Source organism: Cervus canadensis, chromosome 3 (genome assembly GCF_019320065.1).
Source record: "Cervus canadensis isolate Bull #8, Minnesota chromosome 3, ASM1932006v1, whole genome shotgun sequence".
In the NCBI taxonomy this organism is placed as follows: Eukaryota; Metazoa; Chordata; class Mammalia; order Artiodactyla; family Cervidae; genus Cervus; species Cervus canadensis.
The window spans coordinates 110,359,554-110,379,397 of NC_057388.1; the positions used below are offsets into that span (position 1 = coordinate 110,359,554).

The following is a 19,844-nucleotide window of genomic DNA, read 5'->3' on the forward strand; positions in this document are numbered from 1 at the left end:
AATCACTGCAGATGGTGATTGCAGTCATGAAATTAAAAGATGCTTACTCCTTGGAAGGAAGGTTATGACCAATCTAGACAGCATATTAAAAAGCAGAGACATTACTTTGCCAACAAAGGTCTGTCTAGTCAAGTCTCTGGTTATTCCAGTGGTCATATATGGATGTGATAGTTGGACTATAAAGAAAGCTGAGCACCGAAGAATTGATGCTTTTGAACTGTGGTGTTGGAGAAGATTCTGGAGAGTGTCTTGGACTGCAAGGAGATCCAATCAATCCATCCTAAAGGAGATCAGCCCTGGGTGTTCATTGGAAGGACTGATGTTGAAGCTGAAACTCCAATACTTTGGCCACCTGATGCGAAGAACTGACTCATTTGAAAAGACCCTGATGCTGGGAAAGATTGAAGACAGGAGAAGGGGACGAAAGAGGATGAGATGGTTGGATGGCATCACCGACTCAGTGGACATGAGTTTGGGTGGACTTCAGGAGTTGGTGATGGACAGGGAGGCCTGGTGTGCTGTGGTTCATGGGGTCGCAAAGAACTGGACATGACTGAGTGAACTGAACTGCATGGGTTTTGAGTTCAGGGGCATTGAGGACATTCACCAACCCCCCCAGAGCATTCCCATCTCCCCAGACTGAGCCTCTGCACCATCAAACACCGCTCCCTGACCCCCCCACCCCCGACCCCCAGCCACCTCCCGTCTTGCAGGACCGCGTCTGGGGATCATGCACTCGTGATAGCTTCACCCCAGGTCATCAGGTGAGGTCACGTCCCCCCTTGCCTGCCCAGGGCCCAGCATACAGTAAGTGCTCAATAACTGTTGCCTTCCCTCTGCAGACTTGGATGCTGGCTGACTTCTCTCAGAGCAGGCATGTCAGGCCCAGGAATACCTGAGCCGTCCTCACAGGTCAGAACACATTTTTACAGGAAGGTTGTGGGTCTTATGTGCATTTGGTTTTGGAATCACATTCTTAGAACATGAGGTGTGAATTCAGAGAAAGAATTTTAATCGCAGAGCCCGAGGGGGTGCAGGGTCGGGAGCGAGGGGCCTGGCTGGGGCAGGAGACGCCGGCTTGAGGTGACCGCAGTGAGGACTGCCGCTGGGTCACACCCACGATGGAATGTTCTGGAAGTGCCACGCCTGTGTGGAGACAGAGCCTCCCCCAGCCCCGCCTCTGAGTGTCGCCCCTCATCCTGAGCCCGTGGGGCCCACCTCGTGTGCCCCCTACCGACAGCCTCGGGCGTCTCTGCTTCGCCGGCCTCCTCCATCCGCCCGCCCACCCTGCCGTCTGCCTCCAGTCTCCTGGTCACGATGGTGCCACCCTGGGGCTCCAGGTCTGTTTTCCTCCTTGGCATCCTATTGTGTGGAATAATGTCCTCCAGATTCAGGTCCACAGCGCCTGTGAACGTGGCCTCGTTTGGAAGCCGGTGGAGGAGCTCCCCGCTGTGCTCCCCTCCCGGCCTGGGCTCTGTGCTGCCCACACCACCCACTCACCAGGGCCTCTCCTGCGGGACCCTGCTCACCACGGACAAGCCCCATGAGCTCCTCCGGGGAGGCGCCCAGGGCAGCCCCCAGGGCTCAAGTGAAAGGAAGATGCTCCAATATTTTCTGTTACGTGTGCTGGGTTCCTGTGTCCAACCTTGTCAGAGGCCATCTGCACTGCGCTTAGGTGCTCAGTCATGTCCAATAATTGGCAACGCACTGGACTCTAGCCCACCAGCCTCCTCTGTCCCTGGGATTCTCCAGGCAAGAATCCCGGACTGGGTGCTACTTCCTTCTCCACGGGATCTTCCCGACCATGGATCAAACCACGTCTCCTGTGTCTCATGTGTTGTAGGCAGATTCTTTACCTGCTAAACTATTGGGGAAGCCATAAATCCAGACGTGAACTCTCACTCAGAACGTATTGTCTTTCCAACAGAAAACTTCTTATGCTTCAAAGCAGGTTTTATTCTTAAAGGAACTTCCACTTCACCGTGGTTTTTGAGAGGCTCTGTCTTCTGCAAGAAGTTTAAAGGCAGGCGTTGTCTCCCCCACGCACTTTTTGTAGAGCCCAAGGCAGTGAAGGGAACCTGGAATTTTGAGCCTGTGACCTTGGGTGGTTAATAAGAAGCCGTGCTTGCTAGATGCCATTTCTAGAATATATAATCTAGAGGCCAATCCAGCCAGTGTGACTGTGCTAAGAAGCAGATGCTAAGATACCCTCTATCCAAGGCCAGCACCCCTCCACTGTGTTCTTCCTACAGCTGGACCAGGAGGCTTGGTGTGGAGACCACACATCTGTCTCAAGGGCACCTGGGGAGACACAGTCAGGCAAGTCTTTTTGCTGCAGGGGGTCTCAGAGGCTGTGATGAGCTGACGAGCCTGAGATGGCCTGGGAGGGTGGCCTACTGGCCAGACTGTCCACTCCCGCCTCGAGGGACGCCAGTGTTTCCCGGAGGTTTGGTAAGTGCTGACAGAGGTGTCTCTTAAAGTATCTCGCACTTCATCTCACTTGAATATTTTTCTCTAGTGGTGTCATTTAGAGATGTTTTTCCATTTCAAGAATGCTCCTTGATATCAGACCTCCATAAATGCTCTAGGACATCCTATGGTTTACAAACACTGGCACAAAGAATTGCCCCCAACAATGGCAATTACTCAGAACAAGCAGTAAGAAAAATATACTAGCGGCCCCGTGTACTAACCACGTGAACCGGCGCAGAGTATGAACCGCGAGTCTCGTAGAACACAAAGTCTAGGGGTCAAAATATACAAACCCCAACACAGGGCCGGCCACAGGGTACACGGTCCATGGATGCAAGCGATGACTGTGTGTGTCGACACGACCTCAGGAACTTGTGCTTCTGTTGGCAAGAGATGCTTTGCCCACAGGCAGTTACGAGCGGGACCTGAAGCTGGTAAAAATGAAACTACCCCACTTTGAGGCACTCCGACATAAACGTGCACGTTGGTATGACGGGTTGAGGCTGACCGGAAGACGCGGTGACCGTGGAATTCTGCTGGTCCCTTATTCCGCCACACGACTCGGGGTCTTCTGTATTCTTTCTGTCTGACCACAAGGAGCCTGGGGGGCAGCAGGCAGGTGACCGAGCAAACCCTCCATGGAATTCCAGCAGCCGCCGTAGGCAAGCCAGGATGGGTGGGCTCACGGCTCAGGGGCACAGCTCTGCATGGGGTGCCTGGTCCTCCCAGGTTGCATGACCTCTCGGCAGGTGTAACAAGGAGGAGACTTAGCCCTCGGGGCGGCGGGACCCGCTGGTCCAGCCTGACGGCTCGAGGCCGTGATCACGGGGCTCAGCCTGGCCTTTCCTGCCAAGAGCGTGAAGCAGCACGCAAGGGCAGGGCCACGCAGAAGTGTCCCATCTGGGCTCCTGCCTGCAGGTCCGGGTGAGCCGTGTGGTTTCACCGACGCGAGCCCGTCTTGCCCGTGAAGAACCGAGGTGTTGATGCCGACGCATGAAGACGCTTACAAGGCAAGAGCGGATCCCAGGTCCCTTCCTGACTCCCGGAAGCCCGCAGAGACTCAGGGTGGGTAGGAGCGCGGGCCTCCTGGGGCGGAGCAAGGACAGGGCTGTCTGGAGAGTTGGAGACAGGGCACAGGGAGCACGGAACGTGGACTCTGCCAACTTCAGCGGGTCCCTCTGAGTTAGAGATGGTGTGGCCACCGGACCCTGACAGCCTGGCCCTGTGGCCCACACGCTGCTCCTGCCTACCACCTGCGGACCCAGAGGCCACATCTCCCTCATCGTGTCCTCAGGGTGCACTCTGCCAGTCCTGGGATGCCCGGGGCCTGACACACAGGAGGGCTTTGCTTCAACCGCCAAGCAGTGGCATGACCCCGCCCCGTGTGCACACACCTCGGTGCCGCCTTCCCAAGGCCAGGCCCTCGGAGCTCTGCCACTTGGTGGACAGTGGGCAGGGAGATGGGGCGGGGGGCGGAGGCCTCGCTGGCCTCCTGGCTCTCCTCTTACTGGCCAGTGTCCCCAGGACCCGAGCCTGATCCGAATGTGCAGTATTTGCTGGATGAAGAGACCAACCTGGCTTCTCAAGTGCATTATTACAGAGAATCCACAAGGAGAGAGGCTATAATCTGAGCACCATTTTTTAACCTTCATAAGATTAAAACTATCGATAAGAGACACATCTGACTAAAACACAATAATTTCCGCATGCGTTATTTCATTATATTTCATAAGATAAAGTGACTGAAACAGCCTAAAAAGTAAAAGTCTTTAAAGGTTTAATATCTCAAAGGGAATTTTTCATACTCAAGTTTTGGAAAAGATGGTTGATCATAAAAAATATGAATGAGCTCATGCAAATTCTGAAATCAAGGAACACGTGATGAACACCTGTAAACAAACCTGAATTGGCTTAATTGAATCCAAAGCATTACTCATGATCAATTTATTAAGCTGTTAGACTCAGAACAAAATTTAATTTAAAAAGAGTCACCTGCCAGAAGTCAGCCACAGTCGAGGGCAGAGGTCCTTGGGTGGCGATGTACGCGGGCTTCCTGGGGTCGTGGTCCATCTGTGGAGACAAGACCAGGGGAGGAAGATGAGCTCGGGAAGGGCAGGGCGGGTGAGGGCCTGGGGCCATGAGTCCCGCGCTGACCGCCCCCAGGCCCGACACACAGCACCTCTGTGGAGGTGGAAACCCCGTGCCCCTGCCAGACCCCTCCTGACCTAACCCCCTGGATTTTAGGGGGGCCTGGGGGCCTGGTGCCTGGATTTTAGGGGGGCCTGGGGGCCTGGTGCCTGGAGTTTATGGGGGTCTGGGTGACTGGTGTCTGGATTTTAGGGGGGCCTGGGGACCCCGTGCCTGGAGCCTGGCGATGGGGCTGAACGTTCTTCTGACACCTGGAATGGCGGTAACTGAGCAGCATCAGTAGAAATGGAGGCGAGTGAACCAGAGACTGGATGCCAGAGCACAACCACGTAGGGGCCGCGTGAAGCGGGGCCGTGGGGAGGAAGGGAAGGCGCCCGGGTCACCCACATGGCGACAGGTCCACGGACGAGCGGGACCACGGAGCTGTTCAGCTGGTGTGCGTGGCCTCCACGGCCGCCACCGGCCACACACAGGGCTCAAAAGTAATGCAGCTGAGGTTGGCACTGCGGGCGCTGGGCTGGGCAGAGGGCGGGCAGCGCGCGGACCTGGAGGGGCCCAGCAACAGTGCCTCCTGCCTCCCAGGATGCAGTAAATCCCCTCCCGTGCTGCTGTGTTTCTCTGCACCCCGAAAGGGCCCAGCCGAGCCACTGGGGTCCGAGATCCAGCCCAGGCTTCCAACAGCTCGTTTCATATTCTCTTTCCACCTCGCCAGACAAGGACTGAAAACAAACAAACAAAGGAGAATGCAGCGCTGAGCTGCCTGGCTGTCGGTCTGCCTGAACGCGGCCTGCTGGCTCCGAGAGAGGAAGTCTGGCTTAAAAGACCTTCATTAGAACAGCTAATTCCAAGACTGACTAAGCAGAAAAAAACCATGAGAACAAAGCCTGGAGCAGCAAATCGGATTAAATCAGACGGTGTTCTGCCTCTCACGCTGGTGTCCCAAGAGGGCACGGGAGGGACCAGGCGAGGTGTCAGCTGGACGTCCTCACTGTCCCCCACTGGGGACCAGAGACCCCCCCAGAAGAGATCAGGCAGGTCTCCCCTGGGTGTCAGGCGACCGCTCACTTATCAGACATACAGTCTCCTTTACTCTTTCCATCCAGCACTGGTTTCTACTCTTTTGACACCAGGGTTTGACGAAAGATTTAAAACGCTCTGAATTTAAAGGTACTTGTTAAGAACTCATTTCCCAACATGGTGAAAAACAAGAAAGGTGCAACCAGGCATGATACAATGGTGACATGTGACGATGTCGGCTGGAAGCCTCGGGTCACCTGAAGGCCCCCTCTGAGTTTGGGTTTGAGAAGGGCTTGTGTCCCCTTTAACGTGAATCTGGTGTCGCCTGCCCATCAGCACTTTCAGAGCCCACGGCTGTCAGCCTGAAAGGACGCCCCCAGTGCACCTTATAATTATGTGCACTGAGAGAGCGGGAAAGAGCGCAGGAGAGCAGATGTAAGTCACTCCATCCGCACAGCAATGTGGCGCTAGCTAACGGGGCGGGGGGTGGGGCAGGAAAAAACGCTTTCTGTGCATCTAATTTAGTGATTTGTAATTAAAACTGGAAATTCACAACAACACACAATACAGGTAAAATTACGTTACTCTTGCTGAAAGCCCCAATTAAAATGTTTCAGTGGGAACGTGCTTGGCAGAAATAAGGAGTTTTGATGTTTAAAATATGCATTTGTTGGGGGTGACAGCTATTTACAGGGACCCTGTCTCATTCTTGCAAATAGTTCTGCATGAAAAGTATAACCCCACCTCCTTTTCAAATGTGCTTTTTTGCCCAAAGCAATTCAGAGAGCAACGCATTTTAAAATCCTTCGTATGTACAACCCAGCACATTTAGCTGCTTTCACAGTGAGAAATATGTGATTGAAAGCAAAAACTGGATCAGGGTTTCGGGAGGTAAATAAGGCCCCCTGAGGGGAGAGGGCTCCATGTCACTGCGTTTCCGTCAACCTGAGTTGGAGATGGGAGGAGGTGGGGTTCGGGGTAGGGGGTGTGTGATGGCCCGTGTCACTCCCCTCCCCCTTGACTGTATCACGTGGCTGCTGCTTGGAAGGCAGTAAATGATCACAGAGCGGCGACCTGTGCCACCAGCTTAACAGTCGCTCGGAAGACAAGCATCATCACCTCACCCGCTCACGTTCTGTGCGTGTAGCAAAGATGAGGCCTTGCTCATACACGGCAGCCTCTGCCCAGTTTTGCGCATCTGTGACTGAACCAAAGTAAAGCAAACGTTTAACTGAACAACAGAAGTCTCAGCACACTCGAGACTTGCAGGCCAGGATAGGCGTGGTTATTAGAGGAAATTGTCAGTTTCTGGGAACACGACTCCTCCTGCAGCCATGCTGGCTGCCGCCCCGGCGGGTGGGTGAGGATGTCTCCGCCGGCACTCCTGGTGAGATGAGCGTCGGCTTCCGCTGATGTCAAGGCTGATCGTTCCCCTTCTTCCTCACTTCTTTATAGTGTACTTTCATCTGTATGACTGTTGTGGTCACACAAAGCTCCAGGATCGTGGGCAAAGTCAGGCTTCCGTCTCAGTGTCTGTGAAACACGGTGGGAGGGGCTGGAGAAGAGGGATGTGGTCTCTACGGGTCCTTTAGCTTTGGGATTCTGGGATTTTTTTTCAGAAAAAGTAGACTCCCAAAGTTTGTGTTGAGTCTACTGTCCATGTGGCTGACTGACTCTCATGAAGACGCCGCTTGGGTAACCAACAAGGACCTACTGTGTAGCACAAGGAACTCTGCTCAGTACTCTATAACAACCTAAATGGGAAAAGAATTTGAAAAAGAATAGATAGAGACATTACTTTGCTGACAAAGGTCCATCTAGTCAAAGCTATGGTTTTTCCAGTAGTCATGTATGGATGTGAAAGTTGGACTATAAAGAAAGCTACACTGAAGAATTGATGCTTTTGAACTGTGGTGTTGGAGAAGACTTTTGAGAGTCCCTTGGACTGCAAGGAGATCCAACCAGTCCATCCTAAAGGAGATCAGTCCTGGGTGTTCATTGGAAGGACTGATGCTGAAGCTGAAACTCCAGTACTTTGGCCACCTCATGCGAAGAACCGACTCACTAGAAAAGACCCTCATGCTGGGAAAGATTGAAGGCGAAAGGAGAAGGGGATGACAGAGGATGAGATGGTTGGATGTCATCACCAATGCGATGGACATGAGTTTCAGTAAGCTCCAGGAGCTAGTGATGGACAGGGAGGCCTGGTGTGCTGCAGTTCATGGGGTCGCAAAGAGTCGGACACGACTGCGTGACTGAACTGAACCGAGATACATGTATATGCTTAACTGAATCACTTTGCCATACACCTTAAACTGTCACAGCATTATTAATCAACTATCGGCCAATGTGAAAAAAAGACATAACCTGAACCAGGGTGCCTGCAAGGTGTATCCCTAGAGATTTGGTTCAAGCTGTAGAAGGAGAGTTAGAATAGAGTGACTAGCTCTAATCTGCATCAGAAAATGTACCAATACTTTCCCGATGTTCCAAACAAAACTCATCTTAAAAGTTAAGACTTCTGCACATTAAGACCAGGGCGCCCATGTTCTGAAGCGTTGAAGAGTGACTTGGGGGAGGCTGCGGGCTGGTGTGCAGGTGAAGGCAAGGTTGGTTCTGCCCCTGGACCACTTACACTTGCTTTTCATAATATGCAAAGCAAATTTCACACATGGTTTTTAAAAACAAGACCCTATCAATCAGAGTTTTCAAGTCACTTTTCCAGACACAAAGTCTTACTGTGAGAGTTTGCTGGGAAACTATAGTAAAATCAGTGGGAGAGAGTGTGGCTTATGAACTTAAACTATTTTCATATTCTTATGAGTTGAGATTTAAGAAACATATTGGATATAAACTATAATTGGGCTTCCCAGGTGGCACTAGTGGTGAAGAACCCACCTGCCAATGCAGGAGATGTAAGAGATGTGGGTTCGATCCCTGGGTCGGGAAGCTCCCCTGGAGGAGGGCATGGCAACCCACTCCAGTATTCTTGCCTGGAGAATCCCATGGACAGAGGAGTCTGCTGGGCTATAGTCCACAGGGTTGCAAAGAGTTGGACACGACTGAAGTAACTTAGCATGTACGCATGCCAACTATAATTATGGATATTATGTATATAATACATGGATATATATAATATTATATATATTATATATATAATACATGGATATATATAATACATGGATATTCACTTATAAATCTGAAAACCAAGGAATTGTTCCCCCTATTTGGACAATTTCTTGTGATGTTCAGTGCATCTGAGCAGTTATCATTTTCTGAAGAGTCAATTTGTACTACTTAAATTTGTTAAATGCACTGAGTTTAAAAATTAAACTATTCTCCCCCTTTATTAATAAACAGAGGAGTGAAGAGTAAGTTTAATTTCAAGTGTCACTGAGATGTTCAGACTTGCCCCTGGGGGGGGAACTTGTGTGCTGTCGTGGTAACACTACCCCTAGTCCAGGCCCAACAGTGGCCAAGCTCCTGCGTGGCTGACGGTTTCTCTCACAGAATTCCCATAGACTCTGGTGACCAAACTCCCGCAGGGCTGACAGGTTTCTCTCACAGAATTCCCATAGACTCTAGCGACCAAGCTCGCGCATGGCTGACAGGTTTCTCTCACAGAATTCCCATAGACTCTGGTGACCAAGCTCCCGTGTGGCTGACGGGTTTCTCTCACAGAATTCCCATAGATTTCGGTGACCAAGCTCCCACGTGGCTGACGGGTTTTTTCTCACAGAATTCCCATAGACTCTGGTGATCAAGCTCCCACAGGGCTGACGGTTTCTCTCACAGAATTCCCATAGACTCTGGTGACCAAGCTCCCGCGTGGCTGATGGTTTCTCTCACAGAATTCCCGTAGACTTTGGTCACTTCTGATTTCAAAGCAGAGATGACACGTTATTAAGGACTGATGGCTTCCCTGAACTTTAATGAGGACTAAGTACAAATATGACGGGTGTAATTATTGTAGTATTGTTCTGCACAGCTGGGGCTTCTTGGGCTCTAATCGCAAGCTTCTCATTCAGCTCTGCCAGGAAGCTTGTTGTCACAGGACCGTCAGTCATTTCAGGGAGAAGAGGAGTCGAGGAGTTCTTCTAATTCATACGTACACCCCAAATGTGAACAAAAAGAATTGTGGAGTGAAATAAAAGGAAAACATAAAAAGACACTGAAAAATCATGTCTCTCTTCTGGCCTCACCTTCTGACCCACGCCCCTGCCCTGTCGTTGGGTCTGGGAGGCTGTTCTAAATCTCTGCCAACAGGAGAGAGATGGGGAGGGTGCAGGAGTGGGGCGTTGGGCAGCTCGGAGAGGAGGGGGCGGTGATGTGGCCTCCAGCCCCTTGTCCTCCCCTGGTCCTAACTAGCCTGAAGTGGCCCAGACGTCTGGAAGCCGGAAGCCATTCAAAGGGGAGAGTCGGGCACCCCCCACACTGAACTCCCGTCTCTCAGACTTGAAGGAATTTCTCTGGCCTGTCACATGTTCGTTCCAGGGAAGGAGCCCAACAGGACAAAGGCTGCTCCCCGCTTCTGTAGCCCATCACCAAGACCCGGCAGGCACAAACCCCAGCCTCATCGGGGGAGACGTGGGGAAATCAATGGGGCTTTCGCTTGGCTTTTTGAAGTAGAATTGATGGAAAAATGCCAAACTCATCAAGAGTGTTTACCGAGAAGACTGACTGAAGGCCTCACTGAGGCCTCTGCATACATGGAGCTAGCATTTGACACCTACGCTGCCGGAAACAAAGGGGTGACTCCTTAAAAACAGCCCCAGAAACACGGGCCTGGGCTTGGGCAGGTGTAGAGGGGGTGCTCACTGCAAATCCCCTTCTCACAGCGACTGCGTTACATGGAGCTCCCGCCATGTGGTGTGAAGTGTCAGGAAGTGGGACTGACCCGTACTGCACCGACGTCATGAGGATAAGGTTTACACAACAGCCGCGCTGAAATAAACCGCCACGAGGACAGTGGTTTACGGTCGGCGGTCCTGCTCACGGCAGACGGTGAGCTGTCTCCCCAGGTTCACCACCGAGGACAGCAGGGACTGTGGCTTGTGGCTCGCACAAGGCTCCGTCAGGAATCAGAGACAGTCCCGCCCCCTTGGCCACCGACACTCCCATAACCTCAGTCATCAGAGCCCCAGGACGTGCTGCATCCGGCACGCCTGTCTTTGAAGCCAACTTGAGAGCTCAGTGAGGTGGCCTGACCCTCCCCGACCAGCGCCGAGACCAAGGGGACACCGCCCACACCCACTCCCCATGCTCTGCTGCAGGTCCAGGTGGAGACCCTCTGCTGCGGGTCCAGTGGAGGCTAGTTGCAGGGAGGAGGCTAGTTACAAGGTGGATGTTAGTTACCAGGTGGAGGTTAGTTACCTGGTGCGGCACTCTGAGTGTGGATAGCAGGTTCATCTCACCACTTGCCACCTACACTCACTCCAGCCCTCTGGCCCACCTTCCAGCCCCTCATCCCCCTGTGTTGGGGGGCCGCTCCAGGGTTTCCTCCTAAGCCCCTCCCCACCGGGTGCAGGGCAGGAAGCAGTGGGAATAGTGGTTGTGGCCGGGGTCGGGGGGACTCTCCAGAAGCCAGGAATGCCTGCTGGCCACAGGGTCTCTAGGACAGAGACCCTCCCCCAGCCCCCCATCTGATACCAGCTGCCCAGGGAGGCATGGCTGCGGCCCCTCCACCCCAGGAAGTGAAGACCCTGCCCGCTGGAAAAACCAGAAGAAACCAACCTAGTTTCCACCCACCTCCAGGCCATCCATCACTTCAACACGCACCAGGTTTGGGTCTGTTTTTTCCCGTTTCCCCCAAGTAGGGAATAAAGATTTCCCCAAAGTCATGGGTTCCAGCAGCAACTTCTCAGGATGCTGTTGCTATGGGGTGACCAGGCCCTGCGCCCGGCATTGTGTCCTCTCTGCCCCGGACGCTGGGGACAAGGGCCATCGAGAGCAGGCAGGGGCAGTGCACCAGCCTTGGTACCTGATGGGGCCAGTAACCTGGTGGAGGTTAGTTATAGGGTGGAAGCTAGTTATCAGGTGGAGACTAGTTACCAGCAGAGGCTAGTTATCAGGTAGAGACTAATTTCAGGGTGGATGCTAGTTACCAAGTGGAGGCTAGGTATAGTGTGGAGTCTGGGAACTTGGTGGAGGTGTTACTGGGGGGAGACTAGTAACAAGATGGAGGCTAGTTACCAGGTGGAGACTAGTTACAGTGTGGAGGCTGGTAACCTGGTGGAGGCTAGTTGCAGGGTGGAGGCTAATTACAAGGTGGAGGTTAGTTACCAGGTTGAGGTTAGTTACCTGGTGGAGACTAGTTATCAGGTGGAGACTAGTTACCAGGCAGAGGGTAGTTATCAGGTAGAGACTAGTTTCAGGGTGGATGCTAGTTACCAGGTGGAGACTAGTTACCTGGTAGAGGCTAGTTACCAGGTAGAGACTAGTTACAGGGTGGATGCTAGTTACTGAGTGGAGGCTAGTTATAGTGTGGAGTCTGGTAACTTGGTGGAGGCTAGTTACCAGGGGGAGACTAGTTACAAGGTGGAGGCTAGTTACCAGGCAGAGACTAGTTACAGTGTGGAGGCTAGTAACCCAGTGGAGGCTAGTTGCAGGGAGGAGGCTAGTTACAAGGTGGATGTTAGTTACCAGGTGGAGGCCAGTTACGTGGTGGAGGCTAGTTACCAGGTGGAGACTAGTTACAGACTGGAGGCTATTTACCGAGGGGAGACTAGTTACCAGGTGGAGGTTAGTTATCAGGTAGAGGCTAGTTTCAGGGTGGATGCTAGTTACCAGGTGGAGGCTAGTTACCAGGTAGAGACTACTTACAGGGTGGATGCTAGTTACAGTGTGGAGACTAGTTACCTGGTGGAGGCTAGTTGTGGGGTGGAGGCTAGTTACCAGGTAGAGACTAGTTACAGAGTAGATGTTAGTTACTAGGTGGAGACTAGTTACAGGGTGGATGTTAGTTATCAGGTGGAGACTAGTTACAGAGTGGGGGCTGGTAAACTGGAGGAGGCTAGTTACAAGGTGGATGGTAGTTATATTGTGGAGGCTAGTAACCTGGAGGAGGTTAGTTACCAGGTGGAAACTAGTTTCAGACTGGAGGCTACTTACCCGGGGGGAGACTAGTTCCTGTGTGGAGGCTAGTTACCTGGTAGAGAAGAGTTACCGGGTGGAGGCTAGTTACTGGGTTCAGAGTTACTTGGTGGAGACTAATTACCAGATGGAAGTAGTTACCTGGTGGAGACTAGTTCCTGGGTGGAGGCTAGTTACCTGGTGGAGAAGAGTTACTGGGTGGAGGCTAGTTACTGGGTTCAGAGTTACCTGGTGGAGACTAGTTACCTGGTGGAGATTGGCTATCAGCTCTTGACCCAGGGCCGGGCTGGCCTACTCCTCCCCCCAGCCTTGGCAGGTGGCAGGGTTGGTACTCACGATGGGGCTGGCGTTGATGTAGTCAGAGCTGCTGTGGCTGTTCTCTGATTTCAGCCGGATCCGGGAGTGGTCATCTGCAAGCCCAAGGGCAGAGCGTTAACCCATGTGGTGCATCTTCCAGGGCCACTGCTCGCCGCCCCCCCCCACCCCACTGCTCCCAGTCTGTGCCTCCTCCCATCATCCCCCACTGGGGTCCTTCAGTCCACCAGCAGAGCATCCAGGTGTATGGGCACCCAGCGTTGCTCTTGTGTCAAGTTCAACGCCAAAGCTGGCTATCACTCAGTTGTGTCTGACTCTTTGCGACCCCATGGATTGTAGCCCACCAGGATCCTCTGTTCATGGAATTTTCCAGGCAAGAATACGGGAATGGGTTGCCATTTCCTTCTCTACGGAGTCTTCCTGGCCCAGGGTTTGAACCTGGGTCTCTTGCATTGCAGGCAGATTCTTTACCTTCTGAGCTAAAGATAATCAACTCCCCGGCAATGGCTCATGCAGTGTTTGCTTTTAAATGACATATATTCAGTAACATAGAGAAAAGAAATACCAACATAGATATTAAGCTATTAGCCCACCATTCAGCACACCCAGTTTTGTGGTCTAGAAATGACAAGATGCTTGTGTTTAGAAGAACGTAGATTTAAAAGGGGCAGAAGGGCAAAAGAAAATGAGGTTGAAGAGGGAGCCAGGAGCCACATGGGGACTCATGGACATGAAAATGTGCTTTCAATGGGCACAATACCTTGACTGATGCTGAAATCAGACACTTGGGTGGGGAGTAAGGACATGCTCCATCATAGCTTGATGTGTCTGATCCATGAATCACCCCTAATTTTGGTTCTGGAACAAGCACTCTCCTGCTTTCAGTGATGACTCTCTCTGCCCATTTGCAGGGACTTCATAGCGAGCAGGGCACCCTGAGGGACCCCGAGGCTCCCACCTTCCTCCTCTCCCTCAGCAAGGTGTGACTGTGAAAGCGGAAAGCGCTGAGCTCTGCTGTCAGCCCGTGCTACAGCGGGGCCCGAGGGCCCCACCCCGCTTCTTCTGCCGAGAAGACAGAGCCCCACTGCAGCCCCAGAGGCCTGCATTTCCATGGTGGCGAGCATGTCACCCCAAGTCTGAGGCCGGATTCCTGGCCCTTCTGCCTTATCTCCCCACTTCCTGCCCCCAGCCCTGGGAGCAGCTTGGGCAGTGGCAGCAGGAGAGCTCAGGAGCTTTGCTGTGGTGACTTCTTTCATTTCTCTGGGAGACTTTACTCACTTATTTCTTGTTTTAGACAGTTCTGGGGTTCAGGAAACTTGGCGAGGCCTATAGCTGACTGAACTTGGAAGGTACCATCTGCTGGAGACCGGATACCCTCCAGTGCATCTTATTGAGGTATTAACGTTGGCCGTTTCCCAGCAGAGATAAGACAGGTAAGAACCATCTAGATATCAGGAAGGAGTTCACACCTGGTGCGTTTACCTGAGCACACCCTGCGGAATGTTCTGAAGGTGTTTACAACGGCAGCTGCCAAGCCTCCTGCTAAGATGCCACCAATTCTAAAGTCCCCTGGACCCAATGACTTTGGGTCCTGCACAGATTTTTCTTGAGAGACTGAGAAATGGCTGCAGCAGGAAGTTGAAACAAAACTTACAAGAAAAGTCTGTCAACTCTGACATTCCAACGTGCTACAAACACCAACCCTTAAATGCACTTCAAGAGCCCAGTTTCTTGGTGTGTTGGGGGAGGGGGGCGTTCAGACACCTCAAAGCCAGAGATTGGGTGAGCTGCTCAGAAGCTGGGCCCCTCTCTGAATGGAGGCCGTGCTTGCTGCAGCCACACAGGGGTCTGGACGCACAGGGCAGGGCTTCCAGCACCTTCCAGAGGGTTCCTGAGGGCCTCACTGCAGGCACTCTCCAGGAGTCCACTGTGGGCTCTGCTGATAGCAGCAGTCAGCCGCTCCCAGGGTCTGAGAACCCAGGACCCAGGGCAGGGCTGCTGGCGATCGCAAGGGAGCGGGGTCCAGAGCTTCAGAGGGCGCCCGTCCCACCCAGAGCAGAGTGGCCCCCGTGCAGCACTGAACTGGCACAGCCTTGGGGGGCTGTTGGGCCCCCTTCATCTCCACGGAGCCCCACGAGCAACCAGGCCCAGTGAACAAGCACCAGCTGGATTTTCTAGCAGGAGGATGGAGAAAGCGCGTCCTAAGTTCAGGCGTCCTGGTGAGCTTGGCTCTTTGATGGTTGACGGGACAGAATGAGCAGGGCCGGAGCCCGAGCGTGTCTGTGAGGACAGCTTGCAGCCTCCGCACCTGCACCAGCCTCATGCAGGCACTGGCCCAGACACCTTTGTCCCTGCAAGCACCCTTTCCGAGACGCCCCTGAGTCTGGGGCGAAGGCGTCCAAAGCTCAGAGTTCCACTTCCTTCCCATCACGTATCTGACTTGGCGGCAACATGCTCATTTAAAATTGAGAGTGAACTTGATTTTTTTTAGCGTGGCACCATCTTGACCTCCCTCGGAGACACTGAGGGCCACCCCGGAAGGGCCAGAGTCCAGTGAAGGGCGGTTGTGTGTAGCAGGGATGGTCCAGGGACGTTTCACTCAGCTGGGCATGCCTTATATTTTGTGGTCGCAGTTCCTGTTTTGAGGGCGGCCGCAAGTTTCCTTCATGATGTGAAAGGCAGAGAGAGTGCCTGGAGGATCACTGGTTCGCTCCCGGTTGACAGGGGCGGTGGAGCTGACGCCAGGGCCGGGGTGAGCAAGTCCCCACCCCTCCCCCGAATGATTCCTTCGTCTTCCTTGGACAAACACACACACCTTTCTCGGGAGCAAACTCAACACAACGACCCCAACCTCAGAGCAAGACATTTCACAGCTGCAGCGCTGGTGTCTGAACGAAGAGGTGGGTGTGTCCTCAAGGTGTTCGTCTGAGACGCCCTCGGAAGCCAGGACACGAGTAAATTTGGGTCGCATCTCCCTGCTGCACCTGGCTCCATCACTGGGCCATTCTCCTCTCACGAGATCCGCAGTGGTAACTTCAGCCAAGAAGGGAAGGAGAAGAACCCCTCTCAAGAAGAAGCTGGCTGAACTAGTCCTCTGTGAGTGTCCCTTTCCTGAACCCCTGAAGAATTACTGGTGCTACTCCCGTGTTCAAGAGCAGTGCTTGAATTCCTCTCGTGTTCTATCCACTACCTGTCCTAGTGTTTCACACTCATCACCTCCTTCTTCCTGGAACACCGTGCCAGACAGAGCCGGGACCATTTTCCAGTTTTAGGCTGAAGGCTAAAGAAACGAAAGATCTTTAGGCTGAAGAAACTAAGGCTCCAAAAGATCAAGTAACTGACGTGGTGAAGGCCACAGAGCTAAGGGCTCGACCCAGTCCTGCCTCCTGCTAGCCACGTGATATCTGAGTAAATGGTTCAGCATCTTAAAGTGTCAGATTTATCAGCTGAAGTGTAGGGTGATGATGTCCAACTCACAGGGCCGTTGTGCTGAACGGCTTCCGTAAGGTGCCACGTGAGGCCTGGCAGACGGAAGGGATTCAGAAACAAGGTCAGGATGACAAACGGACGCACACCTGATGGATGAAGGGTCGGCTGAGCTGGCGAAGCTCGCTGTGTGGCTGTGACGAGTTATCAGTGACCTCAGGAAGGTTTTCACAAACGCCAGGGAGGAACAGGTTCTCGAACTGCTTGGCTACGAGGGCAGAGGAGCCTTGAAGCGGCAGACTCTGGAGGTCACTGAGCTTTGCCATCCAGCTTCCTTCCAGCCTGGACCATGGTGCAGACCCTCACCCACACAGCCGGGACCCAGCAACGGACAGTGCGGAGGCCACCTCCACTGTGATCTCCTCACATGGACTCCTCAGGATGGGGCTTTCCTGGGCTCCCCGGTCATGTCACTGACACTGCCGAGTGTATTGATACGTGGGCGAGTCAACAGTCTTCACTTCCCTCGAGGATGTGAATCATCGATGCTGCTGATGGTAACGTGAGCCGGGGGTCTGTAGAACCCGCTGGTTGACAGGGGCTCCAGCCGAGCGAACTGCTGCCTCTGAATGGTCTGCCAGTGTTGCCTCAGGGCCCTTGAGCTTCTCAATTTGCTGTTAAGACTGAGACGGGACCATCACGCTGGCTGACAGCAGTTTCTCCACTTGGAGGGCGTGGCAGGGGTGTCTGAGATGGGCCAGCACTGTCCAGAGGGCTCCGAGTCCTCCACAGAGACCCCACGTCAGGCCAAGCTGGGGAGTGACCCAGCAGTCACCAGTTCCTTCCTGAATTTTGTGGGTTTCCCGATGGGTGATCAAACCGCAAGCATCACCGGGGCTTCCTGCAGGATGGCTGCCCAGCTCGGCAGATGAGTGGCCATGAAGGTGGGTTACAGGGGCCGGAGCACGGGGACCCCCAACTAGGCATGGGCCTCGCACTCAGCGTCCACGAGGGGAAGGCCCCTCAGGACTCGGCCTGTGTGCCGGGCAGGAATGGACTCCACAGGCTTCAGGTTGTGGCCCAGGCTGTCCCGGGGCTCCTGGGGTCAAAGGTTGAACTGTGCCCCCAGAACCTTGGGCTGTGGCCTTGACGAGGAGCTGGGTCTGTGCAGAGGGGGTGGGCACAGCGAGCTCACAGGCACGGGTGGGCCTCACCCCACGTGTCTGGGGCCCGGAGAGAAGCAGGGGGTTCCAGACTCAGACCCAGGCAGACGGAAGCGGGCATGCAGACGTGAAGACCAAGGAGACAGCCTGGGACGGATGCCCTCCAGAGCCCCGAGCGGGCAGCCTCACCCTGGGTCCGGCCTCCAGCCCGTGAGGACACAGCTCCGCGGCCCGGGCACACCCGCCCCCGGGGCTGGCCTGTGTCTGGGCCTGGCTTCCTTAGGACGCACCCACCTGTGTGCCCTGCTCCTACGTCTCAGCTCTTCCGGGTCCCAAACCTTCAGTGACCGAGAGCGGGAGTTTCCTACCAGCTGAAAAAAGTGAGTTTCCTATGAGGAAAGCAGGGGGCAGGTGCGAGGTGGGCCCTCAGGAGCCTGCAGGAAGGGGACGGGAGCTCTGCCCAGGGGCCCCAGTGGCCCCAGGACCAGGAGGCTGCAGGCCCGGCCCTGGGCGGGTGCAGTGCAGACACCAGGGCCCTGTCCTCGTGCTTGGAGGCAGGGTGGCGGGGAGCACAGTGTGCGCGTTTGCCGCAGCAATCGTGTGGCACACACACAGAACAACGGCGGAAACAAGCACAGGCCCCGACCAAGGGTGTTCCGTCATCACAGGGCATACAGACAGACTCGAATCCCAGCCCCTTCATCTGTCAGGTGGAGGAGGCCCGGGAGGGGCGGGGGCAGGCCCGGGAACTCAGGGGTGGCACGCGACATGCTCAGCCAGTCACTGTCCTTTTTGTCACACGCGGCAGAAGCTGGTGCCGCAGGTGATGCGGCTCCCGGGAAGAGCCGGGCGGGAGTCGCTCAGAGCCTCCCCGGCCCCATCTGCCAGGTAAGGCCGTGGATGCGGCTGTGAGGTGTCAGTAGCAACACTCTAAGGGCCACACCTGAGACCCGGCTTCAAGGATCCTTCTGTCCATCCTCCGTGTCTGCGTCCTTGACTTGACCTTCTCTCCAGTTTCATCGCTAAGTACCCCGTACCTCTGTGTCTCTCTGTTGCTATTATAAGTCAGAATCACAGACTTTGTTTAAGATGGCACACCACCATAGCATTATATTCCTGTCCTTAGCTTGTAAAGAACAGGAATATGAGGGAATATTGCATAATTCTTTTAAAAATGCAAAAAAAAAAATTAGAAAGCATTTTAAATTCTTTAAACTTCTGAGCTATATAACTAGACCCAGCACAGCACGAGCCAACATCTTGTAAATCTGCCTTCTTCTTTGAAAGACAATTTGTTTGCAGCTAGAACCTCCTGGCTGTCAGGGATGGGAAAGTTGCTGGTCTGGCCACTTTGAACCTTCCACCAACCTGCTGATGGGGACACAAGGGGTGTCCCTGCCTCAGCTGGACCGGCCCCAGTGTGGGCGGGGCGTGGGGCGTGGGGAGATGTTTCAGGCGGGTGGCGGACCAGCAGAGATGTGGACGGAGCCTGCACGCTGCCCTGGGGGGTCCAGGTGGGTGTCCTGGCCATGCCCATCAGGGAGCATGGTGGATGCCCAGCAGCACTCCTGTCTCTAGGGCATAGGGATGACGTGGGCGCTGGGGGAGCGTGTCTGATACATGACGCTGTAGTGAGTGCCCCGACACCCACGTGGCGTCAACATCAACTTCAGGGACCAGGGTGTGTGGAGGCCCACCCTGTCTACATGCTCTGCTCCATCACGGACATTGCTGCATGTGCAGAGGGAACAGTCGGACAACATGAAGCAGGTCTCGGGAAGCGGCCGTCCTTCCTGGTGGAGTCTGGCGAGACCACCTGGAGTTAAGGCCAGGCCATCGCCCTAGGGTCCTGCTGAGGGAGGGTGCAGGCCGAGACCCGACCACAGGGTCTCTTTCTGCAAGCTGAGAAGGCGGGAGCGTGGAGGACCAGACCCACGCACCCAGGGAGCCTCCGTCCACCCGCCTGTCTCTGCAGGCCGGGCTCTGCGACGGCCACACGGTCAGAAATGGCAGCTTCTGTCTCGCGCCCCGAACCAGAGTCCAGCCGAGAAAGCACTTCCGTGTGGAGCCCTGGCTCCAGCCCACGAGCGGGCGACAGGCCCGAGGGCTTCCAGGGCCCTAGTTCCCTCGGGGCTGGACCCCCGCCCCCACTGGAGGCTGAAGACAGGCTGTCCTACGTCCCTGAGGCCCTGGGCTGTGGACCCACTGGCT

General features: G+C 54.3%; 1 protein-coding gene across 3 annotated transcripts in view; it reads right to left on the minus strand.

Annotated features, from left to right (window-relative positions):
• PTPRN2 (protein tyrosine phosphatase receptor type N2) overlaps positions 1-19,844 on the minus strand; it is a 600,191-nt gene that overhangs the window by 36,891 nt on the left and 543,456 nt on the right. For all 3 annotated transcript variants that reach the window (XM_043464002.1, XM_043464001.1, XM_043463999.1), the window contains exons 16-17: positions 13,066-13,139; positions 4,465-4,542 (exon numbers count right to left, since the gene is read on the minus strand). In XM_043464002.1, the coding sequence (XP_043319937.1) occupies positions 4,465-4,542; positions 13,066-13,139 (152 nt within the window). The remainder of the gene's footprint in view (positions 1-4,464; positions 4,543-13,065; positions 13,140-19,844) is intronic.